The 15,098-nt window shown below is 38.7% G+C and overlaps 1 protein-coding gene across 1 annotated transcript in view; it reads left to right on the top strand.

The window, feature by feature from the left end:
- The window catches only part of LOC103716644 (LRR receptor-like serine/threonine-protein kinase FEI 1), a 32,393-nt gene continuing 17,295 nt past the window's right edge, over positions 1–15,098 (top strand). The window contains exons 1-6 of the mRNA XM_008804727.4: positions 1–161; positions 263–354; positions 2,114–2,264; positions 2,362–2,497; positions 13,062–13,133; positions 13,236–13,307. Coding sequence (XP_008802949.1) covers positions 2,165–2,264; positions 2,362–2,497; positions 13,062–13,133; positions 13,236–13,307 — 380 coding nt within the window. The 5' untranslated portion in view covers positions 1–161; positions 263–354; positions 2,114–2,164. The remainder of the gene's footprint in view (positions 162–262; positions 355–2,113; positions 2,265–2,361; positions 2,498–13,061; positions 13,134–13,235; positions 13,308–15,098) is intronic.

Below are 15,098 nucleotides of genomic sequence, written 5' to 3'. Positions count from 1 at the left end.
CTCTCATTGGTCCGAGAGACGACACTCTCCCTCTCCCTCACCACGCCCCCTCCCTCATACCCCACTTCCCACACCCTATCTCGGGAATCTAGGGTTCCCTGCAATCCTCTCTTCTCTCCCGATCCGCATTCCTTTCGAGCTCCTCCGGAGATCGATTCGAGGTACGATTGCTTCTCTTCTCTCGCGGTTTTCTTTTCAATTTCATTTCTTTTTTGTTTTGTCCTGTTGCTTATCTGCAATACGTGCTTCGGGTCACTGCAAGATCGTGGAAGAGTGGAAAAAATAAGTCTTTGGGTTTTATCATGAAGAATTTCAGTCTATTGTGTTGATTTCTGGCTGGCATTTTCATTGAAGGTGAGTTTTTTTTTTTGCTTTCCTTTCTGCTCTTTTCCTGCAATATTTGTCTTGGATTACTACAAGATCGTGAAACTGTTGGAAAAAATGTAACCTTTTTGGTTTTATCGCATGCAATTTCTTGTGTTATGGTGATTCCACCCTCACATAGACTCTAAAAGCTAGGATTTTTGCCGCATTTAAGTTATTTTTCTTCTGGATTTAGTTAATTGCGTACGCTAGGTTAAATTTTTTTAGAAGCTGTAGATTTTGTAGTGGTATTTCTTGATTAACTTTAAATCTTCCAGGAAAAGGAGGAGGATTGCAGCTCTTTACGGCTTCAGAAGTGAAAGTGGTGTCTGTAGTTTGTAGAAACTGAGTAAAACTGTCAAATCTTACCCAGCACCTTTCACGATCATTGACTGTTGGATTACAGTCTTTCCCATTCATGTCAGATGCTTCTGTTTTGTTCCCAAGTAGGCTTCCTAGGTGCGAGGACTCGTGCGGGCACGTGTTTAGTCTCATATTGGTCATTCGCTGGGTAGATATTGGGTATTTATACAGAATCAAGAAACTCAAACAATACTTTCTGGCTAGCATTTTTTGGGGAAAGTCCTGAGTTGCTACAAATGGTTTCAGAGCGGACTCGACTCATAATTTATGTGGACTAGGGAACATTGCAGCATGAATCTATTGGGGCTGACCACAGGCCGATCGTGGTGCTTGTAATTAGATTTGAATGAATTTGAAATTTTAGCCTGACGAGGACGTCATGGCTTAAACGGAGGGAGTATGCGAGGACTCGTGTGGGCATGTGTGTTCAGTCTCACATCAGTTATTCGCTGGGTAGATCTTGGGTACTTATACAGAATCAAGAAGCCCAAATAATACCTTTTGGCTAGCTATTTTGATAATATCAATTCTAGGTCTACAATGTTATTTTGAAACCAGTTTTGAGATAGATGTTAAGTTATTAATGCAATTTTTAGCCTTTTACACTGCATTTATTGAACTCCCCATTTGATTGGTTGAATCATGACTAGCCACGCTAACACACTGATAGGAACTACAAAGGTAACTGAGCAGGTGATCCTACCTCAGCAGGATCTGCTAGCTGTTGTATCGCTGTGCAAGCCTAATTCATAGGTGAATTAGAATAGACTCTGACATATTTTCTTCTACTTGATTGGAGGCATTGGGGCTGCAGAAAGGTGGATCCTCATAATAGAATTTAAGGCTATGAGGTAAATTTACCACCCTATATATAGGGTTGCCACATCGACCAAATAATTTTTGTCACCCTGCAGTGCCCAGCTGCAGACTATGCCCTCCCAACACCCCCACCTCCCAAAAAAGGAGGAAAAAAGAAAGCTTAGTTATAGCACTTGCAGTTGCATCCATCCATCTAGCCACATGGAACTCTGCAGTTCCAGCTAGATGAATTTCTAACTACAAAAAATATTCTGTCATGAGCAACCAACCAGTCCTTAAGCTGAATTATATATTCAATAGGATTGTTAATTTATAATCAATTGGAAGTAATTGTATTAAGGTGGTTATTAGGAAAATTAGAGAATACTCTTCTGCATGTTCATGAGATCCTTAAAGATGACATGGTTGTGGGTCTGCATTTTGTGTTTGATAGGAATTCACTGAATGAACTCTATGCTAGTTACTGAGCTGATATCTCTCTCTCTCCCCAGATGTTTTGATCTTTTGCACAATTCAGATGGCATTTACATCTCTTACAGATAACTTTGTGCTTCATGCATGACATCAGGGATTCATCAGATGATTTGTTGTAATTTTGTTACGCTCAACAAGCATACCAATGGGCTTATTTCTGATGAAATGTCAGAGGCAACACTTTCTTTCCATAATGCTTATCCTCCTCATGGTGGTGCCAATAAGCAGTGCCATTAGTTCAGATGGTACGAGTCTATGAGATGTTTCAGAAATTTCATAATATTTGTATTATTGTTCTTTTGTATAATTATATCTTTTTAATTTGAGAATTGTTTCGTATAGGTGATGCGCTTCTAAGTTTTAAGACAGCTATTTCTAGTTCAGATGGTGTCTTTCTCCATTGGAGACAAGAAGATCCTGATCCTTGTAAATGGAAAGGTGTGACATGTGACGATCATACAAAGAGAGTAATTTATCTGTAAGTAGCTTTATGATATAGTGTATTTATGGGTTGTATTGTTACCTTTATTATACACACTTGTAAGTTGTAACCATTGTTTCATATTATATTGTAAATTAGGCTCTTTACAAGTCTCTGTTTCTTTCTTATTGCAAAGTGAATATAGCTCAAGTGAGTAGGAAAATAGAGCTTGCGAAAGAAAGAGATCATGAAACAATTTAGAAACAAGATTACTTGCAAGTGTTTGAATGAACTCTGAAGCTAATGCCTAGATTTGTTGATATAACAAGAACTTACCTATTGGATGTTTTCATTTTCTCTGTTTGCAAGTGAGATTGTTGCTTGCATGTAGAATACTTGATACATGAGTTTTGAAACTACTCAAAAATGATAATCTGGGGGATATCATCTGAAGAGAAAATGCTCGACTTCAAATGTGATAGGACTCATGAAGGGGAGTGACTTTCGAAGTGAATATAGCACTTCAAGCAGGATAGTTGGCTGCTAAGATCAGAAATGATTAAGAGAGCTTTTAGTTGACACCAAGATTTGTTGGGGAACAGTATACACATGCAGACATACCCTAAACTTTTTTTATACGTTGTGATATGAAGTTGCACAATCTCATTTGGATTCAGTGAGGGAGGGTGACAACCAAACAGGATCAAATGGGGCTTAGTTTTGCCTTATATTTTAAGGAGAGATGTATGTGCATACGGGCTTTTTTTTCTCAGATGGAGACTTATCACATACTAGATGTGGCCCAGTACCTTTGATTCATATAGTTTATAAAGATAAGGCCCAATTTTTGGAACATTTAGTGGAATTGCTGGCGGCCTCTGATTGCTTTCCCATTTAGATCACTTAAGCTATGAGTTTCATATGACTTAAAAGAGTTAGGTCTTTTGTTGTGGCCAGCCCATGTGCTCTAATGATCATTGAAGCTCCAAGGAAAGAATGGTGGCAGTTCCTAAAACTTGGTGCCAAATTGAAAAATAAGAAATCTGCTGATTGTTAAACTTAAATTGATGTTAAAGCCTTGAAGACTCCCTCCAGTGGAGACTATACTGAGACTGCTTATGAAAATAAGAAATACTGATGTGCAGCATGTGTGCTGAGAGAGAGAGAGACGAATTTAAGGGTGGAGATGCTACAAAGAGTTCTCATTATATAGGGAGTAGAGTCTTCCATGCTTGTTGCATGTGATCTGTGGAAGTCTTGATCTCCCTGGTAGAGTCTGTCCAATGAAAATAAACAGACGACTACAGTAGGGGGGGAGGAAGAAATAGGCATGGTGTTCCTTGGGAATGGAAAATAGGGATAGTTGCTCTTCATTCTCCAAAAAGATAAATCAGAAAACCCTCAGGGTTTGGTTTTCCTAGCTGGTAATGTAAAGAAGCAAAAGTTATTTTATGCTAACCAGCAGTTATGGGAGTTCACAAATAAGAGTCAAACTTGAAGTTGGAGTTGGAGTCACACTCCTGAGCATTCATATTTATATGAGATATATTGTCAACTAATCACGTAATTTGCATTCAAATGTAAATGTGCTGTTGTAAGAGGTCAGGACTTGGATTGTTCTTCATTTCCCAGCAGCCAAGACATATTTTATTGATAACACTTTTTCTGCAATCTACAAAACTGCAATGTAATTACATATTTGCTTTGTAACTGTATTGTAAGTTCTAGTGCCCCAACTTAAGCTCTCAAACCTATTGTAGCTACTTTTTTGACCTTTTGATTCAGAACCTTAGTTTTGACTTGTCCCTTTTTTGTTGCTTAAATTTTATCGAGGTTTATATATAGCCTCATCTTTCATAGTTTATGTTGATTAAAATAAAATCTTGCATTTTGTCATCAATATGGCCGTAAAAAATAGCTATAAAGTTCTGGGCATGCTGACAGACAATGAACAGGATAATTTGCTTTTGCTAGACATGTTTCAACTGGGTAAGTCTGAATGAAGAAAACTCTTGGACTGTTATGGAGCCAACCTGTGGCCATGCATGCTGAAATTTCTTTTGCCGTGCTTGTCCTAATTATTAACAAAAGGTGTGGAAGCTAGTTGCGGAAAAGAATAGCATTCATGAAGCATTTTGAGAAATGTCTCACAAAATTGTAATTGCTCGTTTAGGTGATCCATGCCTGGTTGCACTGATGTTTGGAGACTTACACATACATACATACATACAACATAAGAATCATTTAGTGAACGAGTGATACTCGAATACTTCTAAAGCTAGCAACTGTAAATGTACATGCCAGGGTGCAGTTTGATGTCATTGATATTCTTCAACATCCTTGGTATGATGCTATAGGGAAAGGTCTACAACCTCGATACTGGATACCATAATGTACCTTACTAGTTTGGTATGGTATGGTTGATATGGTAACGTATGCATCGTGTACTAAAACATCTCTGTAACCATTTTTCTCACTTTTTATCTTAGTATGCCGCAGTACGGGTTAGTACCCACCTTGGTACGCCTTGGCATGTGGTGGTACACCTCGGTACGGGATGGTACTGGGTAGTACGGGGCCTGTGCCGATCTGAACTTGAGTTTCGTACCAGTTCCACCCGGTATAGGGCGGTATGATGGACCATTCTATGGGTGCAGCACAGTAGGAGGACCATGCTGTTTATTTTTGTCAAATGAAATGTTGACTGATTCATAAACCAGTAGAATGTTGTCTAAATTTTATAGGACACTGCAGAAAATATGTTATCGAACAATAATACAATAAACTTGAGGTTGTAAGTTAGGATTTTGGGTGCATCCAAGTGGCATGAGATCAAATAAAGTTTGTCAAAGGACAGTAACATTGAAAGCAAGTTTTGTGAGAAGTGTGCAAGAAAAGGAGATTTTTTTAAAACTTACCTCTCCTTCTTGAAGGGATAAGTAATTGAAATAGGTTTGAACATGTGTGGAAATTTTTATTTGTCCAAGAAAGTTGAAATTGTTCATGGAAGTTGTTTGAAGGAGATCCATTTTGAGCTGCCTATGAGCACAAAAACTAGTTTTTTCTTCTAACTGGGGGAGATCATGCTACTCTGGTCATCAAATCAGATCTCAGATCATAGAATTACTAAATCTGACTAAATGAGTAAAGAATGCATTTGGGATTGATTTGGACTATACAACCTGAATGGATATGTCAAATGTTTTGTCAGGAGGCCATCTTTTGGCCACTTGATTGATGGGAATGTTTTGCTGTTTGTGGATTCGAGCACGTGGTTTTCTAGGATATGTTCATCTCACTTCATTGTATTTCCATTATTGATATGGTTTATTAAGTATTTGGATTGGTAGAGGAAATGCATCTATTCAGAGATTCATTTGTGCAACTCTTTTATCTCATGTTTTGGTCCACATTTGATGCTGCATTTAAACTTTATAATGGATTCTCCTTGCTTAAATGTGCTTAGATGATGGATCATGACTACTTAATAGTCTAAATTTTGTGAAACTTGTTTCTCTCATAACTAAGTTGCAAAATACTAAGTCAGGCCCATGTGCTGCCATATAGCACCATCTATTTTCTATTTCATGCAATTTAGTTTGGTGATGGTTTTAGATTTGCATTTTCATATCTTAAATAGCCTGTTTTATTGGTTTAAGTAGTCTTGGTCAAGGATTTTGTTACTTGAAAACCTAATACAGTCATATGAGGAGAGAATAAAGTCTATTATATGGATGAGTTGGTTTCTTTCACTTTTTTTTCTTTCATTGGGCTTCCAATTAGAATATGTAGAAGTTGATGATGGAGTCTTGAACTTCAAAATCATATATCATGCTTTTATTGGTTGAGGCTAAGCATGGTATGTCTATTATGTTGAGATTTGGCATGCTGATAGAGTATCATGCGTTTAGGATGTGCTAGAAACATTGGACAGTGATTCCCCAATTCCTGCTTGGTAGAATAGAGACCACGGGTCCCCATCTTAAGTGTTTTGAATTGTTAGGTAATTTCAACTATTTTTTAGTCAAATTGGAGGATGCAGGCTCCAATGTAAGGATTAGGCACTAAGTTTTTTAATTTGAATCTCATATCTAAGTCATGTTTCAATTTCTGTTGTATACCCTCTTGTTCTCCATTTTCTCTCTATGATGTTTTGATTAAAGAAATTTGCTCGAGTTTGTGTGCCTTCGTCATTGTATAAGATGTGGATCTTGGAGCAAGATCACTGTGGATTGAGTTCAGATCTCTTTTCTTCTCCTTTTTCCTTCTTTTTATTCTATATTTCTTCACTTTGCGTCCTTTTCTTGCCAATCCCAATATCAGTACATACTCATGCAGTCCACTGCCTTCTTTGTCATGACCTCAGGGTGACCATTGCAGTCGATCAACTTGACAATTAAAATTCAAATCAGCCTCAAAATAGCTTATGATTCAACAAATTATAAATAAGGATATTTCACATAAAAATTCACTTAGAAATTAATATACATATATGCACTATACCTTTCAGGATATCAACAAAGCATGATATACCATGTTTCGCTTCAATATTGACTTGATCCAAAAGGCAACTTCCACTCCATCAAGTCCTTTTCATTAAAAAATGGTTCGTTCACTCATTAATCACAATGAAAAGATTATGTAATACAGCTTAGTAAGCAACTTTACCGTTGTCGAAAAAAATTGTGTCCATAGCAAGCAAATGGCTTTTTAAATGAAACACAATTAAATCATAACTGAAATGCCTGAGATAGACTTATTGAGGTCATTTTATAATGAAATTCAAAAATAAAAGCATTCAACAAGGAATAAGATACTATTAAAGATTTAGAACACATGTTTAGGAAAAGGCACAATAATCCAGGCAAAACCATTAGTTGAACAATTGCCCAATAGTTAAAATGCTGTTTCAGTGAAACACTTCAGTAATGAAAATTCCATAAATTAAAGTCCTTTCATAAGGAAGAAAATAAAGAAACAATCAAAATACATTTATATTAAACTTGAATTTGAGGTCCACTTGATTAGATCAGTTCAGCCCACCATTGAAGTAGGTCAGCTAGGAAGTGGGGCTCACTAGGTGACATGACCTACTTAGATCAATTCCTAGAGCCAATTCATTATGTCGGTTGCATAAGGATCCAGCCTAGTAACTTAGTGGACATGCAATTAAAGGTAGACATATGGACATGCTATAATAGGCTATTTCCATTTACTTTAAAACATGATATATAAACAAGTAGCCCCTATTTGAATTCAATAAAAATATTTAAAATTCAAATTTCTCAACAAAAAAAGTTGATTTTTCAACTTCGATTTTTGGCTCCGAGTCAATTTTCAACTTTTAAATGCTAAGGTACCTTTTTTTTTTTAATCTTAAAGTTTCATTAATTTTAATATACCTAAACATTACTAAAATCCGTAGTCCGGTTACAGAAGTCTTATGCACTACTGTATATATCATCTACTATGACACTAAACAGCACTTAGTGCCTTAGCAAACTGATTTCCAAGGCTTACAAGCATATATGCATATACATGTATTTTCCCACTTGTGTGTTGTCTTATTACATTCTTATTTTTTTCCCTTTTAGTTGGTCAGTAACTCATCCCAGTACCAGCCACTGGCTGCCTGCAAAATAGTGTGCTTAGTCTGAGAACCCTTCCTACAAAAGCCAGCCTCCAATTCCTTGGGGTGCAGACCTAAAGTAAGGTCACTAACCCTCTTGTGAGGTCCTACTTGTTGCTATTTCAGGTGTGCAAACAACAAACCATGTCAATCAGCTCTCCTACTGAACATTCAAAATCTGCAATGGATCCCCATTAAGCTCAAAACTTTTAATCCTTCAGCCTCCTAACTCTTCATCAAAATCTACAAATATGTGCCTGAAGTCTGTTTTCTCCCTTCTGAAACCCTTGAGTCCTGTCTTTTTTCTTGGAATAGATATTTGTCAGGACTCTTCCCGTTAAAATACCCTTGAGAGGGTATAGATCTGCAATTTTTTCACTATTTTGAGGATGGTAATCTTAGCACCTTGCTTCTTGGCAATGTAGAGGTAAGATTTATTCTTTGTAACCTAATTTTTAGTATTCTTCCCTCATTTTATTCTTTTGTCTCTTCCATCGTCTCACATCCTTCAACATAACTAATTTTGTTGTTGCTTACCTTATTCTATCATTAATCTCCTATGCTTTGGTGCATCCGATAATCATGCATTATTGTGATTATTTCTCAATTTAAAGTTTAACATGCCAAGTTATTCGTTGCTGATTATCCGAGAGGTGCTAATGAGTAGTATGTATTTTTATAATTGGCTTATATGAATGATTACATTTATATTGGATGTCCGTACCTTGTAAAACAAACATGGCATCACAACCTGTTTGGCCATAAATTAGTAGTTTTTGCTTTCTAACTGCATTTTTGTAGTTTATGATGATACAATTTTTGGCTGAAATTGAACAATCTAAATTCTTACCTGGTGCCCTACACGTTGGGCCACCATGAAGCTTATACCTCATATTGCTGCCCTTGATCAACTGCCTCTGTCCTAAGCATTTTTTAACATTTTTGAGATGTACTAAAAGGTATGCTTTCTGCTACTTTATGTAAACCTTGAAAGTGCTGATAACTTCCTGGGGATGCTTTCACAATGATTCAACAAATAAACATTCACATGTTCTACTGGTCGTGGTCAGATTTAGGTTGATTTGTGGTTATGAATTCTTGGACTGGAGGAGTCTTCTTCCCTACAAATATAACCTATCTAATAGCTGTTTTATGTGTGTGCGTGTATTTCTTTCGTGCATATGCTACTTTGCTGGTTATTAATATGTGCCATCTACAACATATTTGATAATTTGATATTAAAATATATTATTTTATATTCTTCTGAAAAGCTCAATTTCTCATCATAATCTTATATGACCCAACTTCATGTTACTAATTGGGTTTTTGCAACCACCTATTGTTGACCTTATTCTTTTGTTAGTAATATTCCAGTTCTAGCTGAAACCCTTCTCTTTGCCTGTCCCTGGGATGCTTTCTCAATTAACTTGGGCATTCCTGGTGTAGCCCTCCGTACATTAGAAATCCTTTGAAACAAGTGTTTGCTAGAGCAATATTAGTGGATTAATAATGAAATGAGGTTGCATTTAAATCTGATGGCCATGGTTTGCTATTAATTATTTTCATTAGCCGAAGCCTATCCGTTTAGAATGATGGAGGTGTTAGATGTAGATGTTAATGTACCTAGAGGATGGTGGATGTGCTTTAAGTATATTCACTATAGCTGCATGCTGAAGGATCTGTGACTGAGTAGCCAATAGTAAGGCTAATTAGAGTTGTATGAGTTGATGTGTGGCAAAATAATAAAGGTGGTGGGTATGTTGCATGGGTTGTTAAGTGGTTTAGTTGTGTTGCATTAAGGGCTAGGATTAGCACTATAGGGATGCACAATAGAATGGAGAACTAATTAAATAGTTGTGTGCATTAAAGATTAGAGGACAAGGTTCGCGGTACCGATGGTACCGACGTACCGGTCGGCTCCGGTAACGGTACGGTACCGGTGCCGAACCGAGCTGAACCGATACCGTACCGATGGGGCACATTCGGCCTGGTTTCGACCCCATTGTCGTTTTTTTTTTTTTTTGGAGTTCTTTCACTTTTGGATATTTTTTTTGATGTTTTTATGTTTAGGTTTAAGGTTAAAAGTAGATGATGCAACTTATTACTTCCAAATGATTCAAATAATGAGATGAAGAACATAAAATATTTTCAAATTAAGATACAATTAATTACATACATTTAAAGTACTCTCGAATATCTAAAATCGGGTTGAGTGGCACTTTGAAAAGTGCCCCAGTGTGGCACTTTCAAAGTGGCCAGAGGCACTTTGAAAGTGCCTATGGCCAGCGCTGTGGCACTTTGAAAGTGCCACAGCGCTGGCACTATTTTTCAGAAGCGAATCGGTGCGAACCGGCTCGGTTCGCACCGGTTCGAGCTCATACCGGTGCGAACCGAGCGGTTCGCACCGGTACAAGGCTCAAACCAAACGGTTCCGACCCATATTGGGTCGGAACCGTTTTACACCCCTGTACCGGACCGGTGCGGCTCGGTACCGGTCCGGTACGGGCTGAACCGACCGGTACAGGTCGGTTCAGCAGACCTTGTTAGAGGAGTTACCAGTATTGAGATGATCTCCAGTTTTTGAAGGCACTTGGATGGTAACTGCAAGAAAGGTCTTGAAATATTTTGTGTCAGCTGAGAGTAAGGCTGCAAATGGGTCGACCCGACCCGCTTAGACCCGACCCGATCCAAATTTTAGGACCCGCGGGGTTTGGTCGGGTTCTAAATTTGGACCCGTTCTATTTTTCGGGTTGGGTCTGGGTCTGGGTCAACCCATTCTCGACCCGACCCGACCCGATCCATTTTTTGGGTCAATTTTGGATCGTTTACCAAAAGACCTAATCCGATCAGACCTGAACTCGATCTACCCATTTAGACCTGCAGGCCCATAGGCCGCAGCCGCAAGCCCGCAACCCGCAGGGAAAAAGTGCTCCCCTTCTTTTTTTCTTTCTTTCTTCTTCTTCTTTCTTCTCACCCTCCCTGGATGATCCTCCGATCCCCATTTGCCCCTCAGCTTCAAAATCTCACCTACCCCTATCAAAACCCATAAAAATTAAAACAGTTTCACCCAAACCTAATTCCCTCCCCTCTCCTTTTCCCCTCTCGAGCTTCTCACTCCCCAGCATTTAGCTGTGAAATCTTTCTTTCCCATCGACACGTTCTCGGAAAAAATCCAATGCGTTTTTCAAGATCTTGAGACCTCTCCGCTTGCCATGGATCTCGAGGGCGGCATCTACTCCAGTCCCTCCAAGGTAAGCTGGATTCCTCATCTGTTCCCTGCCTCATCTTATCTCATCATCTAGTTTTCATGCGTTGATAAGGATTCAAGGGCTGGGTGATGATAAAGGGATTCTTGGAGGGAGATTTTAACTTTGGCGTACCAGAGCCTGGGGGTGGTGTACGAGGACCTGGGCACGTCGCCACTGTACGTGTACAAAAACACCTTCGCAGAGGATATCCAGCACTCGGAGACGAACTAGGAGATCTACGGCGTGCTCTCCTTCGTCTTCTGGACCCTCACCCTCGTCCCACTCCTCAAGTACGTCTTCATCATGCTCTGAGCCTATGACAATGACGAGGGCGGCACCTCACGCTCTACTCCCTTCTCTGCTGCCATGCCCGCATCGGCTTCCTCCCCAATAGCCAGCTCGCTGACGAGGAGCTAACCGCATACAAAAAAGGGGGCAGCATCGGCGGCTGCGGGACGGTGGGCGGCGCAGCCCTATCGATGGTGAGGACAAATGCTGGAGAAGCACCATGTATTTTTGTGAAATTTCTTCTAAGACTGGTGCCTCCTTGTATTTTTTTTAGCCCCATTGCCTTGAGGTTCTGTGAAGAGACTGTAACAGGAGATAGAATGAGACATGTCTTGGATATTTTCACGAGTCCATTTCTAGATAAGGAGGTAGATGTCAACAAGCTCATGGATAAGAGGCATATTTGTTGGGCTCTCGTTGCATTTAGAGACGTTGAGAAGAAGTACAAAAGATGAATAATGATGAGCTTTGAAAGGGTTGTTTTGAAAGAGAGACCCGGACTGGACCCGGACCTGACCTGGACCGGACCTGAATTATTCGGGTGGGGTCCGGGTCATACGTGGACCCGACCCGAATGACTTATTGGGTCAAAAATTATAGTTGTGGATCCAACCCGTCCCGACCCGATCTTTAATCGGGTCCGGTTTGGGTCTAAAATTAGGATCCGAACGAGAAACTAGATCACGTCGGGATCACTCAAGACCCGACCCGACCCATCCGCACCCCTAGCTGAGAGTTTGGCCCAATAAAATCAAAGAAGGATATGAGAATCCAAATGAAAATAAGTTGGTTATGCTTTATAGTTAGTGTTATGATAGGGCTGCCTCTCAGGGCTAATGACTTCTAGTTTGCTTTAATCTTGTGACAGTTTATTAGTACAATAATACTTCTAAGACCATGTGCAAGAGTTCTTTTTTGTATTTGTACAATGTAGTATAATTTGAATGAATATTTTGAATTTCTTGTTTTCCTCTTGTCACTAATGTAATGCCAAATTTAAATGCTCAAAGATACTTATATATGGCTTAAGAACATTTAACCTAATAGTTGAATTGTATTGATAATTTAGAGTTGTATTCATGTTAACACATACGTTTGTCCATTACAACCATTATTGACAACTATGATATAAGAATAAATTGGCAGGTGGACATGCAAATTTCCTATGTTAGATCTTGTTCAAACATGTAAGGTGTATCTTCATATGCAGTACAGACCATGCATGGAAGTTTAAGAAATGCCATAGAAAGTATGTTGAGTTAGGATGTAAACAGTGTATTCCTGTCAGTTGTGCACTTATCAAATTATATAATATTCTTCTGATCTTGTGAGTTTCATCAGTAGGTAAACTTTTACCACTTTTATAAGTACAAGTATTTTTTCCTCTCTAGCTTAGCCCCTTAAAAACTTTTTATGCTGGAAATTGTGATAATCTATTGTATGTTGTATATTTCAGGAGTCTTGCCTACCACAAGTTGATTGGGTCTATATCTCCAGAAATTAGCAAGCTAAGTTACTTAAAACGATTGTAAGCATTCTCCTGATTTTTGTAAACTGCTGTTGCTCTCCAATGGACTTGATTATGTATACTTCACTTCTAATGGTAACATTTGATGCTTGCATGTTCTAGAGCTCTACATGGTAACAGCTTATACGGAACCATTCCTCCAGAGCTGGGAAACTGCACAAAGTTACAATACTTGTAAGTCCTTATTTTATGTTGGAAGATATATCTACCAATTTCTCTAAAGTTTGGTCAATTTCTCTGGTGATATCGTTGGTGTATTGCAATTTTTCTTATTTACTTTGGTTCATCTATATTATCCAGCAATTTGCAACAATTGCTGTTTGTGCTTATGCTGGAAAAACTAAAAGCAGTTGTCAGTATCTCCTGATAATCCTTTAGATTATGCTTTCGGAGGGACACCCTGCATCACACAAACAGAGTGGAAGGATGTGAGATGTGTTGTTGGACTAGCTGGCAGGAGATTTCTAGTAGTTACTACTAAGTATCTTGCAATTGTTAGAAATATATTTATTGTGCTGTACAACTGTTATTGTTGTTGGAGTTATTGGCAACCAGGAAGAAGAAAATGTACGAAGAAAGAAGACATCAAAAAGCTTTTATTTCCAAGCAGAACAAGCTTCTGTGCCTTTCTCTACTCTGTTACTCTGAGACAGCTGGTGTCATGACCCCCGCCCCGCTTCCGGCGGGCCGGGGCGGGGGTCGTGACAAAGCTTGGTATCAGAGCAAAGGTTAAAAAGAGTCCTGTCAGAGCAATAGGGTGAGTCAGGATTAAGTATAGGATTATACTATGGAGCATAGGGTTTTCTGTATGTTATTTTATGAGTCATTTACAATTCAGTAAAATATATTTGGGGATGAGACTTAAGAGTTCTTTTTTGGCTCTACTTGAGGCATAAAATTTTATATCATTTCAGTTTACAATTAAGATTTGTATTTTGATAGAAAGTCAATTAATAAATTCGGAGAATATTTATCAGAGTTGTGCAGCGAAAGTATAGTGGATTGAGTCAATTTAAATTGGTCAAAAATGTTGACTGTGATGGGAGACTAGATTTTTCAATAATGAAGACTTTTGTTAATAAGAGAAGGTGAATACTGTTGATTCTCAGATTAATCATAATATAACTATGTTACCTCTCTGATGGTTTTTGCTATTTTTGCTATGTTAAGAGATAATTTATGTAAACTCATCATAAATTATTGACTGCTACAGTAAAACTAGTGGGTCTTACGTCCCAGGCGAACCATATCAACTCCCTACTGTCACATGCATATGCAGGAATATGACACCACACAATAATACAAATGCTGGCCCGTTTCCCGAACAGAAATCCACAAAAACATCTCACATCTGTATACTAAACGGCACCTCGCGGGAATTCTACATCCGCGGAAAGCCATACTGCACCTTGCGGGGTCTTACTATGCCCGGCGGCAAGCAGATATATAAGTCGCAGGACTGGTCGATCCTACGTCTAGGGCCGTGTCCCCTCTAGGAAGGGACTGGGTTTCGCCCACCCAGAAGGCTACTATATGCACACAGGCCGATGTCTAGCCCCATCGACTATAGGTGTTCTGTAGATACTGCCAAGCCATGCATAATGCCATAATGCATCCTCCCAATACTCTACTAAAAAGGACTATAATCAAGACTACCACTCACTCGACCACGACCCAATCATAAACTAACATCAGGGTTAGGAGTGAGGGTCAAGGAAGTGCAATACAACTCAATATACCACTAAAAAGGCTCTACAAGTCTTTGAAATATAGAAAATGAAATCAATTTACAAAAGAAGTCATTTCACAATTTGGAACCAATTTAACTACTCATCTATCCCTTGTAATTTCTTTCAATGTTCCCTCAAATGCATGTACAAAATAATCAAGCATGGAGAATCAAGATTATAGAGGAATCTACTACAATATCAATCAATATGCTCGAGTGGAATCAATTCACACTTA

This window comes from Phoenix dactylifera, chromosome 5, assembly GCF_009389715.1.
Source record: "Phoenix dactylifera cultivar Barhee BC4 chromosome 5, palm_55x_up_171113_PBpolish2nd_filt_p, whole genome shotgun sequence".
NCBI lineage: Eukaryota > Viridiplantae > Streptophyta > Magnoliopsida > Arecales > Arecaceae > Phoenix > Phoenix dactylifera.
This window is presented reverse-complemented; position numbering and strand designations above follow the sequence as displayed.